The sequence below is a fragment of the Gambusia affinis genome, linkage group LG19 (assembly GCF_019740435.1).
Source record: "Gambusia affinis linkage group LG19, SWU_Gaff_1.0, whole genome shotgun sequence".
NCBI lineage: Eukaryota > Metazoa > Chordata > Actinopteri > Cyprinodontiformes > Poeciliidae > Gambusia > Gambusia affinis.
This window is the reverse complement of record NC_057886.1, coordinates 6,533,349-6,547,833: the sequence shown is the minus strand read 5'-3', so window position 1 is coordinate 6,547,833 and position 14,485 is coordinate 6,533,349. Positions and strand designations below refer to the sequence as shown.

At 39.4% G+C, this 14,485-nt stretch overlaps 2 protein-coding genes across 4 annotated transcripts in view; one reads left to right on the top strand and one right to left on the bottom strand.

Moving 5' to 3' along the window:
- Nucleotides 1-289: 289 nt before the first annotated feature.
- On the bottom strand, nucleotides 290-13,759 carry rangap1a (RAN GTPase activating protein 1a). 2 transcript variants are annotated; one of them, XM_044100666.1, is made up of 17 exons: nucleotides 13,647-13,759; nucleotides 10,865-11,014; nucleotides 10,102-10,221; nucleotides 9,293-9,420; nucleotides 8,567-8,626; nucleotides 8,267-8,446; nucleotides 8,034-8,168; nucleotides 7,126-7,284; nucleotides 6,425-6,538; nucleotides 5,624-5,723; nucleotides 5,417-5,501; nucleotides 5,083-5,245; nucleotides 4,840-4,956; nucleotides 3,479-3,584; nucleotides 2,625-2,713; nucleotides 2,338-2,501; nucleotides 290-888 (listed from the first exon to the last, which is right to left on the bottom strand). In XM_044100666.1, exons 3-16 carry the CDS (start codon nucleotides 10,211-10,213, stop codon nucleotides 2,376-2,378), a joined length of 1,674 nt encoding a protein of 557 aa, XP_043956601.1. In that variant the 5' UTR covers nucleotides 10,214-10,221; nucleotides 10,865-11,014; nucleotides 13,647-13,759; the 3' UTR covers nucleotides 290-888; nucleotides 2,338-2,375. The 2 variants fall into 2 exon arrangements, with proteins under 2 accessions (XP_043956601.1, XP_043956600.1); XM_044100665.1 differs by having other exon boundaries at nucleotides 2,380-2,501.
- Nucleotides 13,678-14,485, top strand: part of zc3h7ba (zinc finger CCCH-type containing 7Ba) — a 15,168-nt gene continuing 14,360 nt past the window's right edge. For both annotated transcript variants that reach the window (XM_044100664.1, XM_044100663.1), the window contains exons 1-3: nucleotides 13,678-13,816; nucleotides 13,963-14,030; nucleotides 14,158-14,194. In XM_044100664.1, the coding sequence (XP_043956599.1) occupies nucleotides 13,972-14,030; nucleotides 14,158-14,194 (96 nt within the window). In that variant the 5' untranslated portion in view covers nucleotides 13,678-13,816; nucleotides 13,963-13,971. The remainder of the gene's footprint in view (nucleotides 13,817-13,962; nucleotides 14,031-14,157; nucleotides 14,195-14,485) is intronic.

Below are 14,485 nucleotides of genomic sequence, written 5' to 3'. Positions count from 1 at the left end.
TCGCCTCTCTGGCTGCAATGCGCGCCCCCGACACAGGGGGACAGAATTTCGCACAAGAACTCTTCGTTAGCGACCGACACATCACTAATGTCAACCTCTGACTGGCTTCCCGTTTTCAGCCAAGACATCAGGAAATCAAAGACAAGAAAGAACCACGATAAGTTTTAATTTGGTTCATTCACCTTCATCTTGGTTTGGAAAGTCTCTTTTTATGGGGGACGAAAAAATAAACAGGTAGAGAGATTTATTTATTTTTTTTTTTTAAATGAATGTTTTAGACACAAAAGACTCAAGACAGCCAACAAATGGTTTATTTCTGCAAAACAAATTTAAAACCTAGAACCCTGGGCTACAAAAGACAGTAAAGATATCAGCTTTTAAATGCACTTAGATTCATTTAAGTTGCCACCCACTGCTCTTTGATATCTTAACGTTTTCTTCAACCATATTTGTGTCTTCAGTAAATGCTATCTGAGAGAATATTAAATTCATCTATTAAATATAAAGCAGAGAGCAGCTATAGATTCAGACTGATCTCAGTCAGGGCTCCTCCCCATCAATCTGATCCGATCAAGTTACCGTCTTTGTTGTAAGATACGTTCAGGGTGCAGAAGTAGTTGCTAAAATGAAGAGCGGATTTGTTTCCAGCCCGATGTGTTCAAGTCAAGTCCAAAACGAGAAGGTTAACACAACATGAAGTTTCAGATGAACTGCAGCTGTGATGTATTGAGGAGATGCAGCCGTTTGGGTTCCTGTGTGCGGGTTTTTAAAGGTCCATCAGTGAATAAATGTTCAGTCTGTGAGCCTCAGCTCTGAGATCGAACTCTCTGCAGTGTAGATTGGAGGCCGATTCTGGCGTTTCCACACGACTCCAGGGACTTGTTGCTCCTGTGGATGGAAGCGCAGATTTTATAAAGCAATAATTTAAAGATCTCAAGAGCTCGCTTTTATAAAGTACTTCCTCCCACAGTGGATCGCAGACGTATTTATGCCTCTTCTGTTTCTACAAAGTCGTGAATGAGTCGTAAAATGGAAAGAGGATGAGGTTTGATTTAGAAAAAGTTTTGATAAAACATGTAAACAGTCGGATGTGTATATGAATACAGCTCCCTCAAGTCAAAAGTATTTCTTGAAGCAATTACAGCTTAAAGGGGCAGAGACGTTTGAGATCAACCAGATTTGGGTAGAGAGAATTTATATTTCATTTCTGAGTCTAGCCACGGGTTCACAGCCGAATTTAAATCTAGGCTTTGACTAGACCATTCTAGTCAAAGGCATAAAGAACCCAACGCATAATGCTGCCGCCACCATGCTTCACTGTGGGAACCGTTGTGTTTAGAGTGAGAAACATGCACAGTATTTTGAAAATGGCTTAATTTTGGTTTCACCTGACCAGAGTAGTGTCCCTTAAATGAGCTAAAACTGTAAACTTGAATTCTTTACATAAACAGCTGGATTTATACTGGGAGTAAATAAGAAGGTGAACTTTATTTAAGCTAAATTTAACTGAAATAAAATGCTTGTTTTTATTTTTTACTGGATTTTTCTTCCATTTTATGATGATGCAAGACTGTCCATCTCATTGAATATATGTAATAATAAATAAATAAAAACTTTGAGGGTGTCAGTATTGTTTCAAGGTACTTCAGGGTGTTAAAGGGGCGGTATTATGTGCCATTTTACAGCACAATCAAGTAACTGTTATAATTCTAAGTAGTGTTTTATATAAAATAGGACTTGAAATATTTTTGACTTAGTGCCTTGAAATTGGGCCCCTGTCTCTTTAAAAGCTCCTGCTCTTTCTGAAACTCCGCCTTCAGGAAGTCATCACAACATGGCTCTTCTATTAACTCTTTAGCAACGTTTTTACCAGAGTTGCACTGAGAAGTAGCTCCTATAATGAGCTCAGCTGATGCACAGTTCAACCAGGTGTTTGCTAACTGCTGCTGGCTAGTCTGAAGGAACTGAGTGGGAGAGAGCTGTTCTGTGAGGCAGAAGCTTGGAAACTGCAGCTCCAAGGAGGAGCTTCGTCCTTAAAGGCGGGGCTAGGTCCATCCAGATGTTTTGCACAGCTGACTGGTTCTCATGGGAGGTTAAAGGATTTCTCAAACATGGATAGAAGAAATCAAAGCAACATGTTTTTGATGATTGAATAACATTATAACATGATGTAGAGTTAAAAAAGGAAAGAGTCAATTTTAGATTATACTGCCTCTTTAACATGTTCCATTATAAGTGTGTCTTAATCCCCATCCTGGTGCATAAACTCATAAAATCATTGCCACTCGTGTGTCCACCACCCCTGAAGGCGGGGACAGCAATCGTCGCATTTTGTACCTGGAAGCTGCATGCTGATTGGCTCATTCACCACGCCCTTACCGGGACATGAACGCCTCGAGCACCGCCACGTTCTCTTTGGGGAAGTAGTCCTGCCGAACCACGTGCTCCAGGGCGTGGAGGTGGCCCGGGACGACGACCACGGGCTTGATCTTGTCCTCGCTCTGAGTGGCGCAGAGGACACGACGGCAGGCGGATTAACTCGACGCAGATGACAAGGCAGATGTGAAGCATTGAATTTGGGGAAAACAAAACCAGACTGAAGACTTTGTCTTCAGAAAGCCTACCTTGATAAGTCCTAGGAGCACTAACAAAATGGATACGAAGCTGTAACCTTGGAAGGAGGGAGTGCTGAAAGCGTTGCTCAGGAGGGCGTCTGGGAAGAGGGGAGACAAATACAGGGATTTCTTCAATTGGAACTGAACAACAGAAAAGAAACTATGAACAAAAAACTAAATTGGGTTGTTTTAAATCCTCTTTTGTGCCCACCTCCATCAAAATTTTGACTACAAATTTTAAATAGAGAGTAGGCTGAGGCCTGGAAGACGTGTTCTGTTGTTTTCAAACATGTCTTTAGCTGTTTATATGTAATCTGTGTATTTATTGTTCATTTGGACAAATACACACCCTTACGCCTATGAAATTTCTTCTAGGGGACAATGAAGAATATTCTACTCATGTCGATCTTTACACAATCAAGGATTAGGTGGCAAATGTGGATGAAGTCAATCACAAAAGAAAAATGTGAAAACACAAATCATCCTGACAACCTGTTTCTACAAGAAGATGAAAATCTTGTGAGAATAAAAACACAGCTGTGCAGGACATTAGCAAAACATGACATGTGTTCCAAGACAATGTACAATTCTTAGACGAGTTTTAGTTATGATTACTAGAGAGCTCTCAAACAAAAAATGTGAATAAGAATATGACTTGAATATTTAGGAAGGCAAATGGGAGGTTTTGTTCTTAGCTGAACGTCTGTATTAAAAATGAGGGTAATAAAAACATGAAGTACACAGATCAACAGGGTAATGAGGTTTCCTGCTTTTGGGAGCTACAGGAAAGATTCACCAGGACACAAAATAAAAAAAAACGAGAGCAGCAACCAGTCACCCCAAATAAAACTCGTGCATCTTACCGATCGTGTCCAACACTGCATTCTTGACGTCGTCGTTCTCCTCTTTATACACCGAGGCGATCTTCAGGAAGGCCTCAGCTGTTTTTCTCGCATCCGTCACATCCACCTAGACGGGGAAACAAACGAAAGTGATTTCCATTTCGTAGCACATTTTGTGAAGTTTGGTATCTTTATTTGGTTTGGAAAATGTAAGAAATATAGCCGCTTTATTGCTTTGTTTAATCCAGCGAAAGGACTGCAGGTCAAATTAAACCCGACTTTGGTCTTAAAAGTAGTGAAATAATTCTTTCTCACCTGTGAATGAGTCCATATGTTTGTTTGTTTTTTTATGCTGATGGGGTAAATACCTCAAATCATGGTGTAATGTTCCAAATCACATCTAAGGAATGCAATAGGAATATCAATGCAAAAACAAAAAATTTTCCATTTATTGAGTATGCGCCTTAAGAAAAAAAGAAAGAAAAAAAGTCAAACTTGACTCCAGACTTTTCCAAACTCCACAGAAACCCTGAAATGAAGAACCTGCTTCACCGACACCAAGGAGTGTTAAAGACTTCTGCTTGTGATGCATTATTTCTGAAGCTGCTCTCACAGTGTTTCCCATCATGTCATGTGTGCTGCTGTACTGAAAAACAAGAGTTCTGTCAAACGAACTTCGAAAACATCAAGTTCTGTTTCATCTCCACTTGTGTTGCTTTTTCCCAGCTCTCAATAGAGTGTGTTTGAGCGCCCCCAAGTGGTCACGATTAGCCTCATCAATCAGAAAGCAGGTCAGGTGTCATCGGTTCAAAGATCCAGCATGCCAAGGTGAGTGAAGCGTTTTTAAAGTGTTGCATGCGGTTAAGTAATCTTACTGCTGATGCACTGATTCTGCTGCACTGGTTCACATGCGGACTGGTTGATGCAAAGGGGATATTCTTCAGTGGCATCATGTTTTAAAACCAATATTATAGATCATATTATTATTATATTATAGTTGATATTTATAATATCATAGTTATGATATTATAAAAAGATAATGATGGTTGTTTGCAAGCAAGTGCTTCAGCAACTAAAATTTAAGACCTTTTAAGACTATTATAAATTAAACTTAAGACCTGTATCTCGACAGAAATGCACAAACTTTGTCCAGGCAACTAGTGATAAATTTGCACTTACTCAAGAAAGCTATCTAGCTAGCATACCCTATCTAGCTAGCTAGATAAGAATTAAGACCCGTGAATAACATATTGAAGGTTAACATACTTTTTAAAATGAATTTAAGACATTTTGAGGCCTTAGCTTTAAATTATTATTTGATTTAAGACTTTTTAAGGATGCGCAACACCCTTTGCTGTCCGTATTGTTCTGCGTTTGCTCACCTGCTGCTGGACCAGCAACGCTCTCTTGGCGCCAAGTTTCAGCAGTTTGTCAGGAGACGGGAAGCTGAGGAAAGAAGAGACATCTGGTGGTCGCGGTGCTGACACGGGAGTGGATGGCTTTGGGTCAAGGGGGCAAAGAGAAGAAAGTAGGAAACTTAGCCCAGTGACTGATGTAACCATAGATACAATGTTGTGATGCTGGTCATTTTATCAGTTAGTTTACACAGTTTAGTCACAACTAACCTTGTTGTTGTTGCTGCTGCTGTTCTCCTCCTCTTCTTCCTCCTCTTCAATTTCCTCCTCATCTACATCGTCCTCATCATCATCATCATCATCCTCCTCATCATCCTCATCGTTATCTTCTTCATCCTCGTCCTCATCGTCTTCAGGCTCACCCTCGTCGTCACTGAGAAAACGGCCGAAACACATCGACGATGAATTTACGTAAAGATCTAAATATTAGGCAGTTAAGAAGTCAGAGGCAGCAGGTGTGATTGGCTCTTTGTATGGAAGTAAAACAGGAATTAACAAGAACAAAAGATTAATTGATATATTGATTACTCAGAAAGGCAATCACCTGAGTGATCCTAACAGGCTGATCATGTTCACGCCTTCCATGCAGTCTTTCACGGCTTTGCAGCCATCCTCTCCCAGATAGTTCCCTGAAAATCAAAGGGATTTAAACGATTACTTAAACGTTTTTTTTCCCTTAAAATAGCTTAAAGTATCAAAAACCAGGCAGAAGGATCTGAGCTGCTGCTTTTTTTTCCCTCCAGATCTGTACCGTTCAGGTCCAGTTTCTCCAGCTGGTCCTTGTTCTTCACGGCCTCCACCACAGCCAGAGCTGCGTCCGCCGTGATCTCACCGTACGACAGATTGAGCTCCTGTCAAACGGAACACTTCATCTTTTAACACAAACAGCATCAAATTACTGTCAGCGGCAGAAATTGTAGTGCAAACGACTGAGTTTGTTTCGAAGAGAGAAATACATGTCCTGTGGTAACAGATCTGGATAACCCGAGAAGCTGTTTTCTAATTAAGATAACTCTTTTTCTTGCAGTTTTCAGGCTTTCTACTGGAAAAGTTCTGTTTATTTTGTGCTTATGTTGTGACTATACTCCGGCAATTAAGCAAAAATTATTGTAGGCTGGCGCAGATATTTTGTTGTACAACTCAAAGAAGGAATAATTGAAACAAAAGCCACATTTTAACATATTTTAGATCATGTGTAATTTCTTTTTTTTTTTTAAGAAAGCAAGAGAAGAAGAAAATATATATATATTCTTTTTTTAAAAATCTGAGATTTTTACACCATCTCACCCAATTCTAACTTATCATTTACGAAATAAGAAAAAAATGAACCAAAAAACAAAAAAAAAGTATTCAAAGTAAAATAATTGCTTGCAAAATTAAATGTAAATCAGAGATGATCAAATACCACGACTTTGTGACAATATTCAGAAAGGTTTCCTGCTTAGGCTCCAATCCTTCATACCGACACAAACCGAGAAAAACAAACTGCTGGCGCAATCCAGAACAGATTATGTAATCCAAGTTGTGACAGTCAAGTTTACCGACCACTCACCTTGAGGATGGGTAAGCCCTCTGACACACTTTCTGCAATAGCTTTAGCACCTTCCGGCCGCACTAAACAGTCCCCAAAGTTGATCACCTGGATGCCGTGGAGATGTTTCAGAGCCTGTGAGGACAGACCCAACATCCACTATATTAATACAGGCAGAACTGGTTCTGTTGCACCAATAACATTAATCTGAACTCTAATTCTATTACATAATTATGGATGATGAATGAGTAAAGATCTCGACCTTCCTCGGTGTTGCAGCGTTCAATGTACGACCCCAACTGCAGAAATGATAGCACTTGAGGGTGGGGGGGGGGATCTATTTTGGTAGTCGCTACAATGGAATGACCTTCCATTATTTTAGGAAGGTGACTTTATGTAAATAAATTCATTTTTTGCACAGAACATTAAAAAAGATTTTTGATAGAGACTTAAGATAAGAGAATAATACTTTATTGATCCCCAAAGGGTGTAAGAGGCATTTAGTTTGTCCCAGCAAAGCACACAACAAAAATTTTAAATACGTAATAATATTTCATTAATAATAATAATGAATCGGCCATCTGTCTTTCCTATAAAAAGAAAAGCCTTTTAATAAATTCTTGCGGCTCCCTGAGCTTGAAACACAATTCCGACCACTTTCGGTTTTAAAGACATAAAACACATGAAATAAACTGCTACCATGATATCTTGTGTCTCTGTACCTGCGCCATGGCAACAGCCCCCTTTTCAGTGAAAGTGTTGTCGTTGAGGTTGAGGATCCGGAGCCGTGGGTTGTGCTGCATGGCGGAGGCCAGAGCCGTCACACCCGGGTGGTTGATTCCATTCTGGGGCATGTGGACCTCCTCCAGGCTGCCCATCAGCTTAGAAAAACAAACACAACAGAAAAAAACACGCAAAGTCACAATTATCAGCCTAAACGGCACCAAAGCTTTCAACTGAAAAGAATAAATTGTTAACAGCAGCACTGGTCTCTGCACCGCCAAGCAAATTTGAGTTGCATGAAAAAGGTACATGAATTTGCACCAAACCGTCACGGTACAAGAAATCAGATGTGATCACCACCGTTTTTAGCTGCTTCTGTGGTGAGTAGCAACAACAAGTAAGCTGATAAAACTGCTGTCAAAAGCACGCCACAACAAAATAATGCAACACTGACTGTATTGATGATAAAAAACTGCAGGCTCCTTGTTATTATGGCCGTAATTATTTAGTGTTTTCACAATCTGAGAAGTTATTTAGGTCTGTGCACATAGTAAAGGACAAATAACTTTTAGACAATCACCTCCTTTTACTTTTCGTTTGACCTTTTTTTTTTTTTGTTAAAAATTTAATAAACTTTTTAAAGGGAACCAAAAACCAGGGAAATAATGCCAACATATTAGCAAGGGTGGTTTATTTTTGTGTTAATGTTTCTGTAAAAAAAAAAAAAAAAAAAGAAGGAGGAAAAAAGTGGGATTTGGTATGTACTGATTTATGACCAAAACAAAGTGGCTGTTTTATCACACCGCTATTCAAATGACAAGCATTTATATTTCATAGCTCACTAGTATATTTAATAGTATCTGAACAAAGTTCTCTTTGTGAATGCTACAGACAGTTTGACCCTGACCTGGAAAGCTTGAGCGAGGGCGGTGGCTCCATCGTTCTCCAAGCGGTTCCTCCCTGCGACAAACACCTTCAGGCTGAGGGGTTCGTTTTTCTCACTGGATTGCTTATGACACTGGATCAACGAAGCAGCCAAGATCTGAAGCGTTCAAAACACAATTTGGTACACAATAGTAGAAAAATTGAAGAAGGATTAGTGAACAAAAGTCTTGGTCTCCTGGTCCGTTGTTGATTTACCTTTCCGCCTCCGATGCCCATGCCGCAGTTGTTGAGCCGGAGCTCCTGTAACGTGAAGCAGGCGGTGCTCTTGAGCAGCTTCTCGATGCCCTTCACGCCATCGGGCCCAAACGCGTTGTCGCTGAGGTCTAAAACCGTCAGTCGGGCCCCTGCTAGCATCAGGGCATCACCCAGGGAGTTCTACGACACAAAAACACAAAACCAGACTGTAGAATGAGACGGCACACTAAAACAACCCAGCTAAAGAGTGTGTGTCATGTAACCACAGATTTATAAAAGGTGTCACTGAAAGTGTTTTACCAAGGCAGGCGGGATCTCGGCGCGCAGACGACCAGTAAACATGTCACTCCAGTAACAGCGCTGATTGTGAGGAAGCACATGTAAGCAATGTGATTATTTTGAAAAACATAAGAGAGTAGTCTTCCAAAGTTAATTATTAAACTATACAGGAGGTATCTGAGACATAGATAGGATATCTACAGATACACTGATCAGGTTTTCTCTGCCCAATACTGACAGAATCTCTCCAATCTGAATTTTTTATTTCAAAACAGAAAAAAATATGAAACAGAAAACATGCGTTTCATTTTCTTAGATTCAGGTATTGGCTCTGAATTAAAGAAAAACGTGAAGGAGCTGAACAATTGGTCACATTTCAGTATCAAACCGTCTCCTTAATCTCAATCTGATTTGGCTTAAACTCAATATTGGTTGTCAAGCTGCATGCATTTATAGACTGAAAATTGTTATTAAGTATTTAGTTTTTATTACCAATTGTGGTTTCTGGTTGACTGATTGACATATTTACAATTATAACTATACAAAAAAATGTGGGTCAAGACAAACATGGAGTTTGTTTACAATATTTGGACCAGAGGCAACTAATGAGAAACATCTTTATGCCATACTCTTTAGCATAAGACCATACGAAGCCAAGACAACTCCGAAATGTTAACATTTTGTAGCTGATTTTCTAAAGTGTGATGTTAACTACTACATTGATGACAAAAGTATCAAACTCAGAACCTTGAAGTCGCTCTTCGTCTCAAGCGCTTTGGCAATGGCTTGCGCCGCCTCGACGCCAACAGTGTTTCCCTCCATCCTGAGAGCCTGTAGACCCTCAAACTCCTCGATGTCCTTCACGATCTCCTCCGCTGTAAAACGGGAAAGCGGTGTCAGGTTTAGAAGTGGCAACGGTAACGACTAGAGCATTAGGGTTTCCCACAGTGTATTATAAGGCTGGCGGGTCAACAGGCTTTACTTGTGTCCCCACCAGGCTAACATTGCTTATTTACTTAAATTTTTTAAAGAATATTTACACTTTTTAAGACTTTATAGTTGGTTTTCAGATATTAATCTTCCAATAACACATAATTATCAAGTGATATTTTCAAATTTCCTGTCAACTTTAAACATTTTTTTTAACTCAAAAACACGACGGGCCGCTGGATGAATGACCACAAGGCTTAGCAAGTTTTCTGGGGGAAACCTTGAGAGCTGCACAAATCCAACTATCATCGCAATATTTCGATTGCCAACAACTGCCAGGATGAGACTTTTGATAAAATACTGTTATATTTCCATTCATTCTCACTCTTTGGCCAATTGGACCAACTCCATTTGCCTTTAATCATCACACCTGACATCTATTTTAATTGGTTAAGACACGAAACAGAAGAGTCGGAAATTTCCAAATTATCGTATAGGAACACTTAGGTCACCAGAGTAAAACAAACATAAATAACAATAAAAACAGAATGTTTTTAAGTAATAATACCAATAAAATGAGGATTTGCGTCACTGAGTGTGGACAATGGTCTGCTTACGTCACGTACCTGACTGGGCATCATCCAGCTTCCTTCCCTGACCTTTGTAGCTCAACTCTCCATCCTCGACTCCAGTCCTGGCCAGAGAGTCGGCCAGCTCTGCAACAATGTCAGTCGCCATGGAGATGCCTGAGGACCAAAGGCATTGTTTAAAATTTGTATTCGTCTTCAAGTTAAACTCTAATGTAGTACGTTCCCCCATTCCCCCTTTATACTGAAGAAAAACGGAAAAAAAAAAATTATTGATACGTTTACCTTACCTTCCACAATAACTTCATTTTTTTAAGCGATACCATAATATTTTTCTTTAAGACCGAATAAAGGCAATTTTGGCCTCAATTTTGCGTTTATTATCTAGTAAGGTTGTTTTAAAGGTAAGCCGTCCTACTTCAGACACCTGACTTGTATAATAAACCTGCGGCTGCTAACTCGCTGCTAACTGCCAACTGCTTCGTGTCCGTTGACCCGACAACTGCCGACTCAGCAACACATTACCTGCTCGTTGCAAAAGTCAAAACCCTAGCGACGTATTTACGCAGAACCAGACAGAACATATATTTAACTCTGGAGTCGTTAGTTTATAACATGGAGAACTTAGTTTGCTAGCTAGCATTGGTGTGTTTCACATGAAACAGCGTGTCTGTAACTCGGCCTTTTCATGCAGCAAGATAACGTTTGTTGCTGGTAGTTTACGGCTTAAGCTTCAACTCTCCAACACTTTATGTAATAAATGAGGATATTTTACTGTTAAAAAAAAACAAAACAAACTTACGTTGCCGTTACACACTCCCGTTACGGTTGAATCCAGTCCAGCTACACACTCCCGCTCGCCTCTGCCGTTCAAAACCGAAGCATCACCACACCAAACCACTTGACGACCGATGAACGAGGAATCACGGGACTTGTAGTTCTACAACCGTTTCTTAAAACACACACAAAGATGAATGGAAATGCAGTATCACTGTACATTTCCAGCAGGAGGAAAATATATAATGTAGATAATAAAAAATCTTATAAAAATATATACACAAAAATGTTGCTTTGAATAATTATTTAATGTCTACAGACCTTTCAATGATAGATTTACTGCTGATAAAATTATTGCCTTAATTACTGCATTTAACTATGTTTTACTGTTCAGCTTATGTATTTCAACAGATAAAAAATTGCAATGGTCATCAATAAAGTCTAATATTGACTAAATATTGCCTGCAACTGATCTTTTTAGTATCCGTCTGTTATTAAAACTGTGTGTGAAGAGAAATTGTGCTTCCTGATCAGAGAACTTGTTGGTGGAAATGAAATAACTTTCACAAGTGGAAGAATCAAAATGGTGTCCCAGTAACATCTCCAAGTTTTCACATTTATTTATAAATTTCTAAACAATTTTGTCTAATATGTAAAGGAATTCAAATGGATGGCTAATCTGAAGTTAGGATTCAATTACATCAAATAATTTGTGCAGTAATATTAAGTTAAAGTATATTATTGTACATAAACCAATCAGTATAGATGTAGAATCAAAGCAAAGATTGGTAAAGTTTTTATTAAAAAATATTAAAACATAAGAAGAAGGAATCAGAGACAGCCAACATTCATAGAATCAGGGAGTAAATTTAATGTCTCTTAATCAAAATGAATTGAATATAACATTTAATTATATCCCAATCCTAACATATGTTTGAATTTGATATTTTATATGGATTTTTTTCAATTCAGCAAATATATATTTATCTTATTAGTCATTTACATGTCTCGTTTTCAGGACTACACCGGTGCATTTCTAATTCAAAATCTATGATATGTTTGGTATTTGGAGAGCTGAGAAACTGCAATATTTAGGCTAGTCAAATGCTGTCCAAGGACGATGTTGTACATTCCTCTCTGCACAATCTGCTGACCTGTCGAGCCAAGTCAAGTTTATTTGCACAACGCATTTTAGCAACGAAGCAGTCCCAAGTGCTTCGCCTGATAAAAACATTAACACATTAACCAATTATATTGGAACAGTCGTCCTAATCATAGGACGACTATTCCACCACATTATGCAACAGACTGCCACAGGACGTCATTACCACCTCAGGCAATCCAACTACATACTCCTCCGTTTAACCACAAGTTAATTAATCTCCATGCAATTCTGGTCAGTTTATCTTTACAGAACCGATTCCCAACAAAATCTCATATTAAGGCAATGTATAATTCTGGATCAAACTCAGTTGATGCATAATTATACAGTCAATTTAATCCATAAGGAGAATGTGGGGTCTTCCTTCAGTCTCCTCTTGATGCTGGTGTGGTGTTGCTGCAGGAAGAAGACTATACATGCTTCAGACTTTGGTTGAACAGCAAAGTTGTATTACAATACTGCAGCCTAAGTCAGCATGACCAAATTGCGAGGAAATCTTGGCCCAATTGTAGGGACCCTTAACCCCCAGATCTCTGGACTATGTCCCTTTTATAGGGCTCTGACCAACACATATTCCCCAAAGTCAACACATGCTTATTTTTCACATTCACGTCTTCTTTTGGGTCCTGGCACCGGATTGTCTGCTTATGCATTTGGAAAACATTGATTAGACTTATTTTTCAAACTTAATGTCTTTTGACCCTTGACCTGACTGTTTTCCCAAATCTTCCAAGAAGTTCTCCTGTGTGGTCAGACCCTACAAGAATTTAAGTCAACTATACATTCCATTTTATTCCTAGTTATAAAACAATGTAGTCAAGTTCAAGCTAGTTACATACTTTGGTAAAAAGTTCTCAAAGGAAACCCTGCCTCAGATCACTCCAGAGTAAGCATGTGGAAAACAAAATTACCTTTAAACCGAAGGGGTTCATCTGTAGGAAGAGAAGTTTTTGTCTTCAGTAGCTCAGCTTTTGGACGAGGTCAAGGCATTTTACAGCAACAACAAACTGTACCTGGAACTACATGCATAAAGCTTGATTATAGGATTACAAAGTATGAATTTACTAAACATAGTGTTATTTCTGTTTTTTTTTTTTTTTTAGTTTCTAACTACGTTTTTGTTTTCATTATTCTAACTTTTTACAAGGAAGCGTAATTACTATTCAGTATTTCAATAACAACCACAAGCATTTCTTTCCAGATGATTCAAGTTATTATTTTAAATATCATCACCTTCCTAAAATAATAGCCTAAGTCTTTTTTATTATCATTATTTATTTTACTGAAAGTGATTTTAGGCATTATTTTTGAAAATCAAAAGTTACTTTTCTTCCCCTCAGTTTTGTATGGAAGCCCGTTTCCGCCACATTGATTAAAAATAAAAATAAAAATCTCATTATAATGACCCAAAACTGCTGCTGTGTTTCCATTCTGGCGAAGATGTGTTGCTTTTGGGGGCATCAGGTAAATCGTAACTTCCTCCGATGTTTTATAGAGCGGTTATCACGTGACGTGACGAACTTCGGAAAGCCGAGGCGACGAGCTCGCGGACGCGGAGTGGCGCGGCGCGCTGTGGTCACGTGACAGCTCTCCTGAGCGTGTCGCGAGGAGCATTTGCAGCTGGTAGCTGAGAATCGAAACTTACCGGAGATCGTGGAGAGAGCCTTTCCGTCAGACTCGAAGGCTCGTCCTTCTTGGCCTCGTAGCGCATTAGCTCAAATTCGCAGCAGCTGCTCGTCGGTTCCTGCTTCATCCGGCCACCATGAACTGCCTTTAAACTTTGCTTTGGCTCAGTGAACTTCCTCACTTTATCAGGTAGGTGTGTCTTGCTGAAGTTGGCATCCATAGCAGTTATGTTTGTGGTTGGTATTTTGGAAAAAAAAAAAAAAAGTAACAGTACATACAAATGTAGATCCCCTCTACCCCCAACTAGCTGGGTTTGCTTTTTTGTTTCTGTGCAGTGGACCACCATGGAGTCAGCCCGAGAGAAACGAAAGGAAGAGATAAGCAGGGCTCTGGCTTTTATACAGTGAGTACATTGTTTTTATGTGTCCGTACAAGGGCGCTGTGGCAGAAAACGAAACTAGCCTTGACGTGCATCCTTGTCAGATGAAATATTTAATCGCTTCTGAGTGAGTTTATGTCTTGTGTTTTAGGTCTCCCTTGGCTTATCCAGATCCTGCAGGGTACCAGGTAGTGACTGTGATCATTTAATCCGACGTGTGTATGTCAATGTGTTTGCTGTTGTTTTCACATGTTGTTGCCGAGATACATCCTTCTCAGTACTGTTGGTGTAACGTAGAGTCTTGCAAAAGTGTTAAGAACTGCTAGAAGTTTATGACATTTTGTTTGGATCGCAAACACAACAAGACAGAGTTGCACTTACTTGTGAAGTAGGAGGAAATTGGCTGTTGGTTGTGTTCAGTCCCTTTTGATCTGGTGTGAGGTCTTCCGTCAGTCTCCTCTTGATGCTGGTGTGTGGTG

Coding starts and splice junctions, on each gene's coding strand:
- rangap1a (XM_044100665.1), bottom strand. CDS start 10,213: ATGGCGACTGACATTGTTGCAGAGCTGGCCGACTCTCTGGCCAGGACT. Junction 8,447..8,566: donor CCGAGATCCCGCCTGCCTTG/GTAAAACACTTT, acceptor TTTGTGTCGTAG/AACTCCCTGGGTGATGCCCT. Junction 2,502..2,624: donor TGCTCCTAGGACTTATCAAG/GTAGGCTTTCTG, acceptor TGCGCCACTCAG/AGCGAGGACAAGATCAAGCC.